At 40.1% G+C, this 17,840-nt stretch overlaps 1 protein-coding gene across 1 annotated transcript in view; it reads right to left on the bottom strand.

The window, feature by feature from the left end:
- vps37ba (VPS37B subunit of ESCRT-I a) overlaps window positions 1–17,840 on the bottom strand; it is a 30,170-nt gene that overhangs the window by 2,812 nt on the left and 9,518 nt on the right. Inside the window, exons 2-3 of the mRNA XM_052101877.1 lie at window positions 14,695–14,866; window positions 133–215 (exon numbers count right to left, since the gene is read on the bottom strand). Coding sequence (XP_051957837.1) covers window positions 133–215; window positions 14,695–14,866 — 255 coding nt within the window. The remainder of the gene's footprint in view (window positions 1–132; window positions 216–14,694; window positions 14,867–17,840) is intronic.

Here is a 17,840-nt window from a genome sequence, read left to right as displayed (position 1 = left end):
CACTCCCATGCTATAGCATACAGGTCATGTCATGTGAGTCTAATGAATCAGCCCACACATGCAATCCACCACAACTACAAAGAGTATTGAAACAATTGAAGATTTGTGGTTGGTAAATGTAGCACAAGTTACCTCAGTTTCTTCCTCAATTTTGGCCCCTTCTGCTTGTAGGAGAGCAAGCAATGTGTCCAAGGAAGTGTTTCCAGACTTGTGGTCTGTGAGTAGACAAAAAAAAAAAAGAAATGGGATGAGGGATGGACAGAATATCTCCTTAAATTAACAATAATAATGTGGCAATTCAGAACACTTGCTTTAGTCTGAGAAGGTAATAAACATGTTAAGGTGCTAACACACTGTGGAAATGAATATAAATGGGCAAAATCTGTTCCATAATTAGGATGTTTACCATGCTAAATGTATTTCTGAAAGAAGCTATCACACAAAATTGGCAAGATAAATCCCAGAGACTTTGGGTGGATGCCATAAATTTGCCTCGGCACCAACTGGGTGAATTTCACCATATAGTTCAGCTTTGACTGGACAACAGGGGGTTCCAGATATCATAGTACAACTCAGGGCTCCAGACTAAAAAAATTATTAAGGAGCCATTGGCTCCTAAACTGAAACTTTAAGGAGCCAAATGGCTGTTTTTAGTCTGCAAATCACAGAAATGCTCAATTTAGATTGCTGTTCAGAAACAAGATAGAATGCTGAAGAAAAGGAAGACAGCTGATAAACCATTAATCAGAGGTTAAATAAACAGAATTAGTGAGAAGATAAGTTTGCATTTCCTCTTGTCTCAAACGTTCACACCAATTTCATAATTTATACAAATATAAGAGATAAAATATTTTGTTTATTTAATACTGCTCTTCACAATCTACATTGCAGATAATTACATAAAGTATAGTATGCATATTGCTGTCTGAGCATCAGTAAATGTTTTCACCTTGTTTAATAGTTGTGAACAAGTCCCTCAAAGTGTCAAAAGCTTAATCTCATATCTATATATGTGTGTGTGTGTGTGTGTGTGTGTGTGTGAGATATATATATGTTGGGGCAGAGCTGACTGCTACCAACCACGTCCATAGGTGGCGGATAATGGACAATCCTTCAGATATGAAGGTAAGCTACGAAATAAGCTGGGGGCTCCGTGCGGTGGTCCCCAGTCGAATAAGTAGCCATGGACCAACAGCGGAGGTCTATCAGGTATGGAGGGACTAGATGAGTGGCATCACTAGATCCGCTGCAAAAACTCCATTTATGCCAATGATACTCCTTGACATGGCGAGTGCAGTCCGCCATCAACTAAGACTGCTGCCTCCACTGCTCTGTGGGTCGTCTTCCGTGAGCATTTGGTCTCCTCAAGACAAGGCCGCGTTGGGGACACGCGAGAGGCAGGCTCAACAGATAGAGACCTGGCAGCCCCCTGCAATTCCACTGTCCATCCGGTTGTCTAGAGTTCATCTCCTGCCACTGGAAACTGGATTCTGGAGTGAAGATGTGGAGACAGGGTCTGCGCACCCCTCTCTTCACATTAAATCCACTCTTTGCGTATGCTGTCATTTCACCGTACAAGTCCTTCGGCGACAGGGTAAATGTGACGGAGGCAGATCTTGGATCAGACAGGCAGCCTCTAGCCTGAGCCCTGCACGGAGGCACACAAGCGTGATGGTCGTTGTGTGGACGGGCTGGAACAGGGAACAGCGTCCACCTTCGGCAGCTTCTTGTGTGACTGAGCAGCCCTTTTCAGGGTTCGCACTGCTCACCCCCTGCCGGGGGGAGGGTCTAGAAAAGGTGACCCAAACACTGCCTGTTCCCAACACTCCTGGGCGGCCCACCGCTGTCGCCAAGGTATCCCATTACGCGGTCGAAAATATAAATCTAAATCTAAACTATTAATCTTGGCTACATGGAATGTACGCACACTTCTTGATGTGCAGAATGGAACTGACAGACCCCGCAGACGCACTGCCCTGGTTGCAAGCGAGCTTAACAAATACAACATTGACATTGCAGCTTTGAGTGAGACCCGGTTCGCAGGAGAGGACTCGCTAATAGAAGTCGGGCAAGGATACACCTTCTTCTGGAAGGGTCTTCCAGAAGATTCCCGCCGTCTACATGGAGTAGGTTTTGCTATCAAAAGCAGACTGCTCCAGAACATTCCAGAATCTCCTGTGGGAATCAGTGAGCGGCTGATGACTTGGCACATTCCTCTTGCGAAGGGTCGCTATGCAACCTTGCTAAGTGCTTATGCACCAACTCTGGATGCTGAAGAAAGCATCAAAGACGCTTTTTACGAGTCTCTTGACACAGCTCTCCTCAAAGTTCCTCACAATGATAAACTTGTGCTTTTGGGAGACTTCAATGCCAGAGTAGGCACCAACAACATGCTCTGGTCTGGGGTAATTGGGAAACATGGATTAGGCAACATAAACAGGAATGGCCTGCGACTCCTTTCCCTCTGCTCCGAGCACAAACTGGTCATAACCAACACAACTTTTCAAATGAAAAACAAATACAAAGCATCATGGATGCACCCCAGATCCAAACATTGGCACCTACTCGACTACATTATAACCCGGCAACAAGATTTACATGAAATCTCCATCACCCGAGCAATGCGTGGTCCGGAGTGCTGGACAGATCATCGGCTGATCAGATCCAAGATACACCTAAAGGTCCGACCTCAACACACTAGGCACCAACCCTCAAGACGGCTCAACTCCCGAGCCCTAAAATCCCCTGACATCACTGCATTGTACCGTCGCTGCTTGGCTAATAACCTGTCCTCCATTCTCATTCATCCCCTACACAATACAGTGGAAAGCATATGGGCTAACCTTAGCTCAGCTATACAACAAGCCGCTACTGACACAATTGGTTTCACTTCCAAACGTCACCAGGATTGGTTTGACGACAGCTGCCCCGAAATAATGAACCTTCTGGAGGAGAAGCGTAAAGCCTTCACTGCTCACCTTTCCAATCCACATTTTCCCTCTCTGCGCTCACACTGGATCAATATCCATGCTGAGGTGCAACGCCGGCTTCGCGTAATGGAGAATGACTGGTGGCTTAGGAAAGCCCATGAAATCCAAGGCTATGCGGACACCAACAACTCTCAAGCTTTCTACGATGCAATAAAATCACTATATGGACCCCAAAAACGCAGAATCACCCCTATTAGATCTGCAGATGGCACAATACTGCATAAGGACAAACAAGTCATTCTTGAGCGTTGGGCTGAACATTTTAACACCCTCCTCAATCAAAATAATCCGACTGACCCCAGTGTCCTGCAGTGCCTCCCAGTGCTTCCACCTGTACATGAGCTTGATGACCCACCCAGGTTCTCAGAAGTCCTCACAGCAGTACGAAGCCTTAAGGACAATAAGTCTGCTGGTCCTGATGGAATCCCTGCAGAAGCTCTAAAGAATGGCGGGTACTTGCTCACCAAAACCCTCCACCAACTCATCCAGTTAATATGGGCACAAAAAACAGTTCCACAAGGCTGGAAAGACTCACACATTGTTACAATCCATAAGAAAAAGGGTGACAAGTCCATCTGTGGAAACAGTCGTGGCATATCCCTGCTCTCTGTGGCAGGGAAAGTATTAACGAGGGTCATGCTGTCCCCGTCTTACCAAGAGCATCACAGAAAGGATACTTCCTGAGTCACAGTGTGGCTTCAGGAAGGATCGGTCCACCTCCGACATGATCTTTGTCCTGCGCCAATTGCAGGAGAAGGCCAGAGAACAGAACAAAGACCTGTTCATTGCCTTCATCGACCTGGCAAAGGCTTTTGACACCATTGACCGTCAAGTCCTCTGGGTCATTCTGGAGAAGTTTGGGGTGCCTCCAAGATTTCTGTCCATCCTACAACAGTTTCACGTTGGCATGCAGGCTCGTGTGATTGTGGGTACATCTCAATCCCCTCCTTTCCTGTGCAGGTAGGAGTCAAACAGGGGTGTGTACTGGCTCCAGTGATCTTCAACCTCTTCCTGGCAGCAGTTACCCTCCTCTCCCGCAACTCCCTCAGCCCCGGCGAGGGTGTTTGCCTACAGTTTCGTCTGGACAGGAACCTTTTAACCTTCGCCGCCTGCAAGCCATCACCAAGTGCACCGCCCTCACAATTCATGAACTGCAATATGCCGATGACTGTGCCCTCCTAGCCCACAGCCCTACCGCAATGCAGCACACGTTGGATGTTGTATGCGCAGTGTATCAAGCTTGTGGCCTACATGTCAACATCCAAAAGACAGAGATCATTGCACAGACCACGGTCCCAACCCCCACACCCCCTGAATTCTACATTCATGGCACACTAGTAAAGGTTGTTCAGCACTTCTGCTACCTTGGAAGCATTCTAACACCCACCTGCCTCATAGACAACGAGATCCAGGCACGCATAAATCTCGCCTCCTCTGCCTTTGGCAGACTTCGATCTCGAGTCATTGCTAATAAGGATCTACGTACTTTCACTAAAGCGGCCGTCTACCAGGCAGTCTGCGTCTCCACCCTGCTGTTTGGTGCAGAAGCATGGACTCCCTATCGCAGGCATGTTCGGTGTCTTGAGGGTTTTCACATCAGATGCCTCCAGCGTATACTAGGAGTCACATGGAAAGACAAAATCCCCCACATGGACATCTTACAGCGCACCAACTCCAGCAGCATGGAGGCAATCCTTGCTAGGCGGCAACTGCGATGGGTTGGACATGTTATCCGCATGCCCTCCCACCGCCTACCCTGGCAAGTCCTCTATGGGCAGATATACGCAGCCAACTGGAGACCTGGGGGTCAGAAGCGTCGCTACAAGGATCACCTCAAGGAGACCCTGAAAAGCTGTGGCATCAACCATGGAGTCCTGGAAACAACAGCTGCCAACCGTCAGGCATGGAGTTCCGCATGCGATCTGGGGGCCCAACAGATCGAATTACAGAACACAGAACTGAGCTGCATCAGCACAGACACCAACGCGCACAGCCACAACTATATCCATACTCATACTCAGCATTCACATGTCCCTACTGCGGCAGCACATGTGGCTCCCGGATTGGGCTTCATAGCCACCTTCAATGGCACCGCCGACAGCAGCGGTTGCCTCAACATTCTAACAATGCATCCTAGAAATGACGTCATCTTCGAAATCGATGGACTGCATACAACAAATATATATATATATATATATATATATTAGTGCTGCACGATTAATCATATCGTAATCACGATGTCAGCCTGTGCGATTATATGACGGCAAAATGCTGCGATTTTATTAAATAAATAAGTGCATATGTGGACCTGACAGCTTATTCTCTCCGAGAGCTGTTTGCCCATTTTCTACACCGCTAACAAAAAGATGACCAGTCAGTCTCAGTTTAGGGAGTGGCACGTGTGGTCATGTCATGTGAGTTTCTGGTGTGCAGCGTGGAAATAAGGTGAAGATGGATGCCGAGCAGACCGACACTGGTGGCCAGAATAAACAACACAAACACAGATCACAGCTTGCCGATATATCTTTATTTCATCAATAATTAAAAGTTCATATAATACGGGAGCGTGCCATGAAATAAACACAAACTCCAAAACTGGCAATGAAAATTTTATAAAAATAGGATAAAAATCCTGTGTCAAATGTCCTTTTTAGTTAAGACTAGAGATGCATCGATCGACCGGCCAGGGACTGGAATTAGCCGATTTTCCACATGCTCGGCTGGTTCAGCCTCACGTCTTTCCGATTCCAAGCTGGTCCGTTTTGTTGCCAGCGGCCCAGGCAATAACGTCACAGCCGCACGTAAACATGTCATTGGCATGGAAGATCTTCACTGTGAGTGAAGAATACATAAAGTTCGAAATGTATAATAATTGTAAGGCCAAAGTAAACCGCGGGGGAACCACCAAAATAACTTTCGGAACAACAAACCTAATTAGACATTTAAAACACCATCACCCAGCTGAAAATGCCCATTTTAAAAAAGAAGCTAAAAAGGGAAAGCGGCTAAAGCTAGCCAGAGCTCAGAGCCAGCCATAAGTCAGCAGCCTCTCCTATCATTCCTTGTAATGAGCAGCGAAAAGACCAAAGCAATTATGATGAATTCATGGCCCTGAATGACCAGCTGTTCTCCATAGTTGAGGACAGAGGGATCAGAAATCGAATACATTTCCACGATACAGAGTAGGAGGTACTTTCCGACGTCGCGTTGCCAGAGTTCTTTAATCTTGTGTCATGTCACACACGCAGCCTGTTATCTGTCAACATTTGGGTACACAAATCTGGGAGAGGGGAATCGGGGTGCTGGATGGCAGAGGCAGGCTAAATACTATACAAATTGTGCCGTTGTGATTTAATGTGCTGAGTAACGTAATTTGTCCCACCGTGTCCGATATTAAAATCAGTGCGACACACATTGCAAAAGGCGTGGGCATTGTCGATATGGCTTCGGGATATGAAATTAAATTCTTCCATCCAGCTGTTGTTAAATGTACATATACGTATATTTTGTTTTTTTTTCATCGGAGCACCAGCTGAGTCTTCTCCTCCCATCTACCAGTGATGCTTGATTTAACATCCCGCATCTACTACCTGCGCAGATATCAACAGCGCAAATGGGTTTTGGTTGCCAGGTTGAGGAGACAAATGATTTGTAATGTGTATGATGTGTTGATTGTGTGAGTAGGATGCGTTTCATTCAAGATCTGGCAACTGGACCACCTTGGAATAATATATTGATGTGATTATTCATATAACGTGCTTTGGGCCATACAAATTATGGGAGTTTTTTTTGGAGAAATAACAAAACGGGAGACTCCCGTGAAAAACGGGAGTGTTGACAGGTATGGTTACAAGCCGTTCCCGAAGCAGTGCTCAGTTTTACAACTGATATGTGGACATCTAACATAAGTTGAGCGTATTGGACACTTCAGTTTTTCAGATCTTTGGAATTGTTTTGTTAGACGAGTAGCCTAATAAAGAGAAAAAGGTCCATTTATAAAAATAGTGGAAAATGACATCTTCAATGACATTATTATTTTTAACTTTTTCCAGTCACAGAGCACTTTATTTTGAGAGTTGTTTAAGTGAGAGAAGATCCTGTAACTTAGTGCAGTTTGGGGGACATTGTAATGTTTAATAATTTATTTTATTATGAAAATAAAATGTTGCATTGAAGAAAGGTAGATTTTGTTTGTATATGCGGTCAATAATAGTTCTTAGAAAGAAAATCTGAAAAAATCGGTATCGGCAGGTCACACTTGCAAAAAATCGGAATCGGCCAAGAAAATTGCAATCGCTGCATCTCTAACTAAGACTAAATAAAAAAAAAGCTGACAAAATTAACACTAGTATTCAGTTGCCAGGTCATTAGTAGTGTATTAATGCAAAGCCAACGTTTACGCCCGTTTCACACATACTCTGTGTGCAGTGCGTATGCGGTACGTATACGGTACAGGAGCAGCACGCGCTATAGTGCTTTCACATGTTGTGTTTGCAGTGCGCTACTGATCCGCAGTTTCTGTGTGCCACAAAATCAAAAATGTGTAAGGAATTTTGATTTTAAACCCAAACATTAAATTTGAGATTGTTTAAGGCATTGAAACAGTATGAAAATTCATTTTAATCATTGTGATTCTTTGTTTTACATGTAGTTCGAGTTGAAGAAAAGCTATCGCGCTATATCTGTTTGCTAAGAAGGAGAAGAATGAGACGCATTTGCGTTCACTCTGTCTTTTTTTAGGGTAAAAAATCATATAGGATGGCATTTTGCAACTTTTGGGACTATAATCATTCTTTTTTGTTTTTCTTGACCCTGTAATTTAGTAACTGTAGAACACATTAACTGAAATGTGCGGTCAGACCAGCGGTCGAAGTAGGGGGGCCCCCAACCAACCTAAAACAAATAATAAGAAATAATCAAATTAAAGGCCCCTTATCATCATGAACGCTTCAAAAGCATAGTACATTTTATTAACATTCTTATGAAATACGTTGAAACGTTGAAGTACTGGTTAAAATGTCCAGTTCATGGTTATCTGTCCCTACACATACACCCCCTATTTTCACAATGAAATGGACTAGTCCGTAGCGATGTCGCCATGAAAAGATAAACACACAGTGACAGGAGGACAGGGATGTACACAAACAGAGACGAAACAAGACGAGTCTAAACGCGAAAATGAAAAGAAGGTACCCAAGCGGCTCAATTAAAAGAAAAAAGCGAAAAGACGCTGTTAAGTATTTTGGCAACGCTGCCAAAGATGACACACTTTATTACGGCTAACGTTACAGATACAGACAGGAATAAAAACGTCCAACGAGTTGAACATGCTGCTACAGCAGCAGCTAGCTGTGAAGTGGTGCTAGGTGAGGATAACGTCAACCAAGAAATTGAAGAGGACATCGGCGTTGTTGCGCCGCCGTCACCGACAGTGTTATCGAGGTTGACACTGAGGAAGAGTTGTCCAGTGATGGCCATTTTGACAGCGATGAGGAGGCTTTGGTGAGTCAACCTGTGAAATTCTACGGTAAAACATTTTTTTTTTTACTAATGTAATTGTAGTAGCCCTATGATTCTACAGCATGTGATCCATCATATGTTGTGATAACGTTAACCTGAAGAATTTGTAAAACATTGTGCACAATGAAGGTTTGAACTTTCAGACACACACACACAGACATCAAGATTCAGCATAATGAATCATTATCAACAACTGTGATGATATAAGTGCAGTGCATGATGGGAGCCATCAATCAAAACTCATCAATATCTCCCAGAATACATTGCAGCATGAATAAATTATGCTGAATTGCCTAAAGGTGATGATACACAGGGCAACTTTTTGAGCAATGTTGCTTGGGCACTTTCCCATTGAAAATGGGCAATACATTTCTATCTGGATATTTTAGATCGAGTCAGTAGGCCCTGTGTCTCATCTGGTTGCCTGTTGACGGCAACATTGCTCAAAAAGTTGCCCTGTGTATCATCACCTTTGGTATTTTCTTTATTATTATTATTATTATCATCTGCTTTTATTTTTGCTTTTGTTATTGTTGCAACTTTTTAGTAGCTTGTTTTGTGATGTTCAGAATTTTATCTGATTATTTTGTTGATTGTCACCGTTGTTGAGATTCATATGCTGATTCTTGATGTCTGTGTTGGTCTACATCATACTGTAGTTCAAAACCGTTATTGTACACCATGTGTTTTTAAAGTTCTTCAGATTACCTGTTTGTCACTGCTAGCTCGCATGCGGTAGGTTCACAGAGCTTTAATACTCAAAAATGTACCTTCGCCTTGGGCCCCCAATTTGCTAAATCCGCCACTGCACGGAGTATGTGTGAAACGGGCGTTCCGTGTTTTTAACGTCACATCAGTATGGTACCACCTCCGCCTCATTTTAAGCCACGAAAAACCCTGGTTATATGGCGATATTTTGGCTTTAAGATAACCGACACTGAGCAGAGAGAGGTACTGTACTAAATTTGCTAAATTAAAGTTGCTACATCACATGGCAACACGACAAATTTATATCAGCACCTGAAACAGCACAGAGAAAAGTATGATGAATGCATGATGGTGAAAGCCCAGATTAGTACTATATGAAAAGTCTTCACAGAGATATAAAGAAATCACTGACTCCATAATGCACTGCTTGGCAAGAGACATGAAGCACTGCTAGCAAAGTGGGATTTTAGAAAATTATCCACACACTGGAAAAGATAAGTAAAACATTTTAGAAAGAGAATTTGGAAGTAAAATGTTTGTCATTTAAAAAAAAAAAAAAAACACACAACAACAACAACAGTTTTAGTGGTTTGATTGAGTGAACCACACTTTTATATCCAGTTTATACAAAGTACATGTTACATCCTGCTTAAATGTCCCTGTTTGTTTGGACAATCTTATTTTTGTGAAAATTTGTTCTATTTTATTTAGGTGCAATGTTGAGAAAATAACAAGTTTGCAGTAATGCAAAGTTATTATTTAATTTAGTAAAAATATTATTTTAATTTGAAAACACAGTGCATTTATAGTTGTTGTTGCTAGTTTGTATGTTTGAGTTGAGAAATACACATTTCAGCATTATCAGTAATCTATTTGTGCATTTTCCTTGATAACCAAGCAAGTTGACTCATGATACCATTTGTTTATTATATCACAAATCACATAATCGCAATACTAACCACAATAATCGCAATATGACATTTCCCCCAAATTGTGCAGCCCTAATACACACACACACACACACACACACACACACACACACACACACACACACACACACACACACACACACACAGTATTTAAATTGTTTTACAAAATTGCCTTAGTCTTTTACTATTACCAGATGGCCAGACACAGAGACTACAATGGTGCAAATTGAATGAAATCCCAGATGCAGTTTAATGTGCTACTCCGATCCCAATCAATAATCACCAGAAGAAAAAAAAGTGGTACACAATACGGGACCTTTAAATGTAAAGAAGCCCGAAATACACATATGACTCTTATTTTGAAATGTCTGCACTCCCAGTTGTGAGCTCACTGATGGCTGATTCGCTGAGAAAGTGAATCTGATTCAAACTGCTATAAACTGAGCTCCTGAGTTCAAACCCTTAGTTCTTTTCAGGTGATTGATGAAAAAGATCCGGTTAAAATAATAATTTGGACATGACTCTCTCGCGCTGGGTTTGTTATTGTTGTTGCATGTGGTGCAGCGAGCTCGTCCCCACAACAGACCGGGTGAAAAGAAGCACGAGACACACTGATGGTGCGTGCTGTATAGATGTATTCAATAACTCACAAGATGATATCTGATAAAACCACATATGAACGCAAACAACCCAAATGTCACCAATGGCGACTGGATTTTAAAATATATTTCGCAATAAATTAATTTTGGTCGCATTTGCGACCATTTTAGTTACAGTCTGGAGCCCTGGGCCCATCTGTCTGAAATGAACATTGGTCAATGAATGTGACAAAATTCTAAAATTTTTGGTTGCACGACGGTGTGTCACTTTTGCAAACCCTTTTGTTTTTATTGCTATGGATTGTATGCTAATATGAAAAAAATAGCCAAGACAGATATAAAAATGATGTTCAAGGCCAGCAAACACCTTGATCTTCAGGACAGGAAAACCTTTAATGATTGATAGTATGCATCATCAGCTATGATGACATACTAATATACTATTTTAAAATAAATACTAAACCTAAAAAATGGGTCAGACATTTTGGTTTGATTTAGACACAGGAAGGTGTGGCCTTGGTAAGTGCTGTTTTTCCACGTTGACAAGGCCCAGCTTCATTACTTTTGCCTTATTTACCATTATATGCTTGAATTGCAAAGTAAATAAAACCCCTCCTATATATAGATAGAGAGATAGATAGAGAGATAGAGAGATAGAGATAGAGAGAGAGAGAGAGAGAGAGCGCGCAAATAACGTTAATCATCTCCTATCAAGGGCACATGTCAAGCTCTGGGTAGATTAGGCAAGCAAACAATTTGTTCTCATTGTCAACGTGTTAAATTCAGGAGAAATTGGCAGTTGTAAAGACCTGAGCGACAAGGGACAAATTGTTATGGCCAGACGACTGGGTCAGAGCATCTCCGAAATGGCAAAGCTTGTGGTCCCGGTCAGCTGTGGTGAGTACCTACTGACAGTGGTCCGAGGAGGGACAAACCAAAAACCAGCGACAGGGTGTTGGTTGACCAAGGCTCATCAATGCACAAGGACAATGAAGGCTATCCAGTCTGGTCCAAACTGACAGAAGGTCTACTGTGGCACAAGTCACAGAAAATTTGAATGATGGTTACGAGTGTAACTGCATATGGGGCTGTGTAATCGCAGAGTCAGGTTGCCCATGATGACCCCTGTCCACAAACGAAAGTGCCTACAAAGGGCAGATGATCTCATAAATTTCTTTGTAGTTAATTCCAGATTTTAAAAGTGCTGAAATTCAACACTATATATACACTTCTTTTCTTATACTTTATTTCCATTTTAGGAAAGAAAACAAAACAATATTGTGGCGGCGAAGGCGTGGTCGAGCGTTCGTTTTGGGAGAGAGGAAGCGGTAAGGGTTTTTACCTGAGCTGAATTGCTGGTAAATGCTTTTTCTTTGTTCACAGTGAGAGACGGGGGAAACAAAAGTTGCCAGACCTCAGAGTGAGACAGAGACGAGCCTGCATGTGTGTGTGTGTGTCAGTGCAGCCATCATTTTGAGATTGAGTGTATGTCTGAAGCTTCCGCGTTACAAATGCTTTATTAACTTTTTCCAAACAAAGAATTGTATTAATTTATTATTTATAAAATATTTAATTGTCAGAGTCCATTTAGAATAATTTTTCAGATTATTCACTTATTACAACAAAACTACATTTACATTTTAAAGTACATGTAGTCATATTAACGAGCAGTAAGTAGCTCTCATAACAACGGAGTAGCAATTCCTGGTTTACTTGGAGTGAGTTTAATTTATACAGCTCCAACGGATTTATAAAACTTTTTGAGTCACTAAAAAAAGCCAGATCAAAAGAGTAATTTCTTTGCGATTCGGTCTACTGGTATTGCTTTATGTCTCGTCTCGCACTGTAGATTCAGTAGGAGTGTTGCTGTGTTTCTTAATAGTAACACAGGAAAGACTGTCGGAGTATTTTAGTCCAGTTTTCTGTCCGCATCACCAGAATAATGCAAGTACAAGAACCATTAACAAAACCGAATGTCATGAAAATCATTCTGTTTTGTTATAATGCAATCATTACCAGGGAATTTGTATGTGTTGTGGTGGGTAATTAAAACGTCCTCGCACATCCACTGTAAATCCATGAGTGGTCTTCCCTTCATCCCGATGAATGCTTGAATGCTCCTGTTCAAACTCTCATCTTGCATCGAGATGTACTGCTAACTGTAAGTGTCCACTGGCGTAGACGAAATCCGCTCAGCCCCACTCTCCTCACCAAAGAACTGGCGCTTCATGGTTAGTTTGAAATACTCAAAGCCAGTGTGTATATTCTACAATAAGTTTTCAGTACACAAGCAATGATGTCATCTTAATTATGCATGATTGCAGTTGGAAAAAATACCAATTTCATATTCAAATGCCCAAAGTATACAAACAGTGTTGATTTTTAAACATTTGCTTACCCAGCCACAGAACTGCCACAAAGAATGTGTGCAATAATCATTTGAAGTCAGGATTAAAAGCACTGAATCCACCTTCGCTCACCATGCACCAGCAGACACACAGTGTTTGAGACTATTGATGAGCAGCGGGACTATGTGCTAATAAGAACCGTTCGATGTAAACACCTGTGTTACTGATTGTTCTGTAGTAAGCCCCCTTGAGGACAAAACTAGAATGTGTAAAACTATTTTACATACACCCACCAAAGTGGCCTGTGACTCTGCAAAATTCACTGGCCAATCAGAAAATGTACACACATTTGGCACTTGCCGGTGTTAATTTCAGACCCTGTTTAAAATATCTCAATATTTATGCATTTGCTCTGAAATCGCTTTCAAAAAACAGAATATAACAGAACAAGAAGAACCAATATAAAAATACACAGTAATATTATTTAAAAAGTATTAACATACATATTTGTAGGTAAACAAAAAATCATATTTTACACCTACATATATATATATATCCATTTAACTTTTTCTTTTTTTTACTAAACTAACATTTTAGTATATGTGTTTTAGTATATATATACACTAAATATATATATGTTTTAGTATATATATATATGAACAGATATACATTAAAGGATTAAACATATTAACTAAAATGCTCACATACTCACGAAATGAGTCTAATTTCACATACTATTTTGAGACTCAATAGCCACAAAAAGAGCAGCAAAATCATTATGACATTCACAATGTTGTATCATTTTTGATTGCCAGCAAAATAGTCACAAATATATCATAAATGTTCAATATAATCACCCAGCACTACAGTACACCACAGATTAAATATTATATCCAGCCCAGAGCAGGGGACATAGCCAGGCTTTGAAAATGTACTTCAAGTTCATGTATACATCATAAGTCAAAAGCAAAGCCAGATGACATTGAGTATACAGTGGGTAAAATGAAACGCATGTTGGTATGCTGTTTGGATCAGCTTCCAAGCAACCACTGCGTCACAAAGGCTAATCATTGACAGCATTTTATTCATGATACCAGCACACACACAGCGCAAAAGGGTGTGGAAGCACAGTGAATACAGTTCACTGTTCTCTTTACAGTCACAGATCCTTCTCAGCTGTGACATGGTCATATGCTGTTGTTTAGTTCTCCCTAATGCTTTCATTGGGAAGAAAATTATAGGAAGTAAAGCACAGAGTAAAGACTCTATTGTACAAGGTTGTCTGAAAATGATGTAAAAACAGAAAAACTGCCCTTCAGGAGTTATCTTATAGCTGGAACAGATGATGAAGTCAATATGCACAAATCAAGTGTAAAATAACAGAGGACAGGTTCACAGATTTACATCCTATCCACGATGGCCTCTTGAAATAACATACAGAACAGGATCACAGCGCACAAACAACATACAACACAAAGGGTGTGTGATTAAAAGCGTACTTACGTAAGTGTGAGAGGGGCATATGCTACACAGAAGGACCCAGGAAGAAAAGAAAAAGAGAGTAGAAACAACTTGCAACCATTTCCCCTCATTTTTTTACCTAGAGAGGACTTGCGCAGCTGACAGGCCTCAAAGTGCTCCTGTAGGCACCGGTAGCGTTTGGTTAGCTCATTCTTTTGGTGGTCTAGTCTGGGCTGGAGTTGAAGGTTCTGCTCAGCCAGAAGCCGGTTACTAGCCAGTGTCATCTCCTTATTCTGCTGTAGTCCTTTAATCTGAGAACACACAAGGAACTTGTTACTAGGGCTGTCAACTGGCATGAGAAACAAAGTAAAAAAATTGTTACCTTAAATATTACAAAAATTTGAATTAAATTTGATTCTGAGAACACAATGTGTTCGAATTTTAGATTGGATCCAGATTTTTAAAATAACGTTGGCAATTAGGGAAGTGCATTGAGAAATTTTGAAGCCAACGTACGAACACATAAAATAAAATTAGTAATCGATTTCTTGAAATTAAGAATTTAAGTTACACATAGAAAGTAGGGATGCACCGAAATAAAAATTCTGGGCGAAACCGAAACTCTAGGATGCACTTGGCCGAAAACCGAAACCGAAATGTACTTTTTACAAAAAAGTATATATTTTATTTGTGTATAATTGTATTAATATTATACTTTTTCAATAATTTCATGAATTTAATGAATCTGAATTGAAAAACAACAAACCAATAAAATAATCACACCTTTATTGAAAGTAACGCACCAAAATTGGACAAAAAATATATTTAAACAATATTAAATATTATTCTTCATTCAGTTCTGTAAAAATCAAATTTTACAGATTTTATTAACAATTATCCAAATAATGTAAAGTTTCAGAAAACTATTATATGCAAAACAACAGTCAAGTAATTAACATATTGATATGAGCATATTTCAAAAGGTAGCATCTTTCAAAAAGTTTAAATATTCATTTTAATTAAAACAACAGGCAGAGAACACAGAATGGCAGAGGGCCTCTATTCTGTTTTAAACGTATGTCCACTTTAAGTGAAAATTATTGGGCAAAACAACAGTAACAGAATTAAATCCAACCTCAACCGTAAACGACAGACGTATCCTCAAGTGAAGAACAAGTGTAATGTAATTGCTATACTACACATCATATTGGACCACTTTCTATTTAAGTACAAGTGACAGGATTCTCTTCGAGAACAAAAGTTGCTAAACTTTCTGACAGTCTCTCCCGTCTGAAAGCTCATCAAGAACATGAGATGCTGCACTGAACAGTCTCTCGCTCTCTGTGCTGGTGCTTGGGCAGATAAATACCTGCGTGCAATCCGCGCAAGCAAAGGAAAGCGGTCTTTGTTTATGCGACCGTAGTCAAGGGGATTGTCGCTTCTGGCGATGGGTAGTTCAGCTAGATACGTCTCAAGTTATGGTGTAGCTGCGCTAGTTGTGGCACTGCTGTGGATCGGGGCGCTTTCATGTAGAATCTCTTGTTGTACTCTGTATATATATATATATCTTGAAATTTCTGCTGAACAAACACTACAGATCGCAAATGTGATGTCCTTATCAGAAACTTCTAAGAATTTCCACACCGCTGACATGATCGGCCTTTGTTGGGTAGTGGGCTAAGGGGCGGAGTGAGGAGGTATATATTTTCGGCTCATATTTCGGCCTTTTTTCTCTTTCGGCCAAAAACCGAAAGTGCCATTTTCGGCCAAAAATGTTCGGCGGCCGAAATTTCGGTGCATCCTTTATAGAAAGCCTCCCAAAACGATTCAATCACTTTAAATAATGGCAGAATTTTCTTTTTGGGTGAACTAACGGCAAGATTTAGGTGAGAGTAGTAGTTTCAATGTTGCCCATGGCAGGCAAAGGCACAAAGGAAAATCAAATTGCAATGGTCGAGTAGCGTTTTTACTAGACTAATATTTAAAGCTGACCGAGTACTCAATGCATTGTGAACGCAACTCTGCAGTTTCACTTTATAGCCTATTCATCTGTATACAACCTAATCAAGTTCACCTTGAATCTAAAATCGATTTGTATTTCAATAGTTATTAATATCATTATTATTTTATTATGTTTACATATTTAATTGTCTTTAGATCTCAATTTGTATTAGTCATTTTCCACTTGTTGTAGATGGATACTTTCATGACTGCAAATAGAAGGGTGGTGTACACAATTTTTTGACCACATCATTATTTTAATTGCCTATTCTATTTATTTAAAGTGCAATTTGAATTTTCATGTTGCGATAAATTAATTTAATTTTTAAAGTAAAATTAATAAAGCTAAATAGTCACTGATCTGATATATATATTATAAAAATATCACAAACATATCTCTTGCATATCGCCCAGCCCTCATTGGTTGCGCTGCATTAGACTTCTTTAGCAAATCTGAAATTCCCCTTTTTTAGATTAGAATGCACAGTTCTAGCATTTCAATGTGCATTTTATCTTAAATTCCATATTTGAATTTCATTTGTTTTTTTTACAGCCTTACATGTAACATCTCAATACAAAGATATGTGTGTGTGTGTATATATATAAATATAGATTTAAATTGACAATCAAACATGAAAGTAAACTCTAAGAAAAAGAGAATAAATGTTTCCTATAGGCTATGTACTACATTCCAGCCTGATCTCATTAATATATGTAGCTATTTGTATGTAAAGATTTGTACGAATTAAACATATATGTTTGGATAAACACTAAAACGTACAATATGGACATTTGAAAGCATCTAAAACATAATAAATGTGTACACGTTTACCTCTTTAGAAATGTTAAATATTGACTAGTACATTACAAAAATATTTGAATTCACAAATAGATTATAAATATATTTGTAAATTTTTACTGTTTTATAGATATTTTAGATCTCTTAACCCTACCACAAACTCTAAACATTAACCCCTTTTCAACAATATAAGAAAATGTAACTAGTAGATTCATCTATAGTAGCAATAATTTTTGTAACAATATATATATATATATATATATATAGCCAATCCCACTACTCCTAAACCTAATCATTTATTAAGCATATAAAATACGTAGGCCTAACAGGCAGATACATTTAAATCACAATAATTTATTCAGAAAAATGGCAAAATTCAGTACAAAAGTAGACAGATTTTCATGCAAAGGGAGCATGTCACTTGCCGGGAAAATCCAAAAGATGCGACATTTATGCGTGCTGCCAAGAGCTTTGCCTCAGTGCTT

This window comes from Xyrauchen texanus, chromosome 3 (assembly GCF_025860055.1).
Source record: "Xyrauchen texanus isolate HMW12.3.18 chromosome 3, RBS_HiC_50CHRs, whole genome shotgun sequence".
Classification (NCBI taxonomy): Eukaryota; Metazoa; Chordata; class Actinopteri; order Cypriniformes; family Catostomidae; genus Xyrauchen; species Xyrauchen texanus.
Note: the sequence above shows the minus strand (reverse complement) of the source record. Positions and strands in the feature narration are given on the sequence as shown.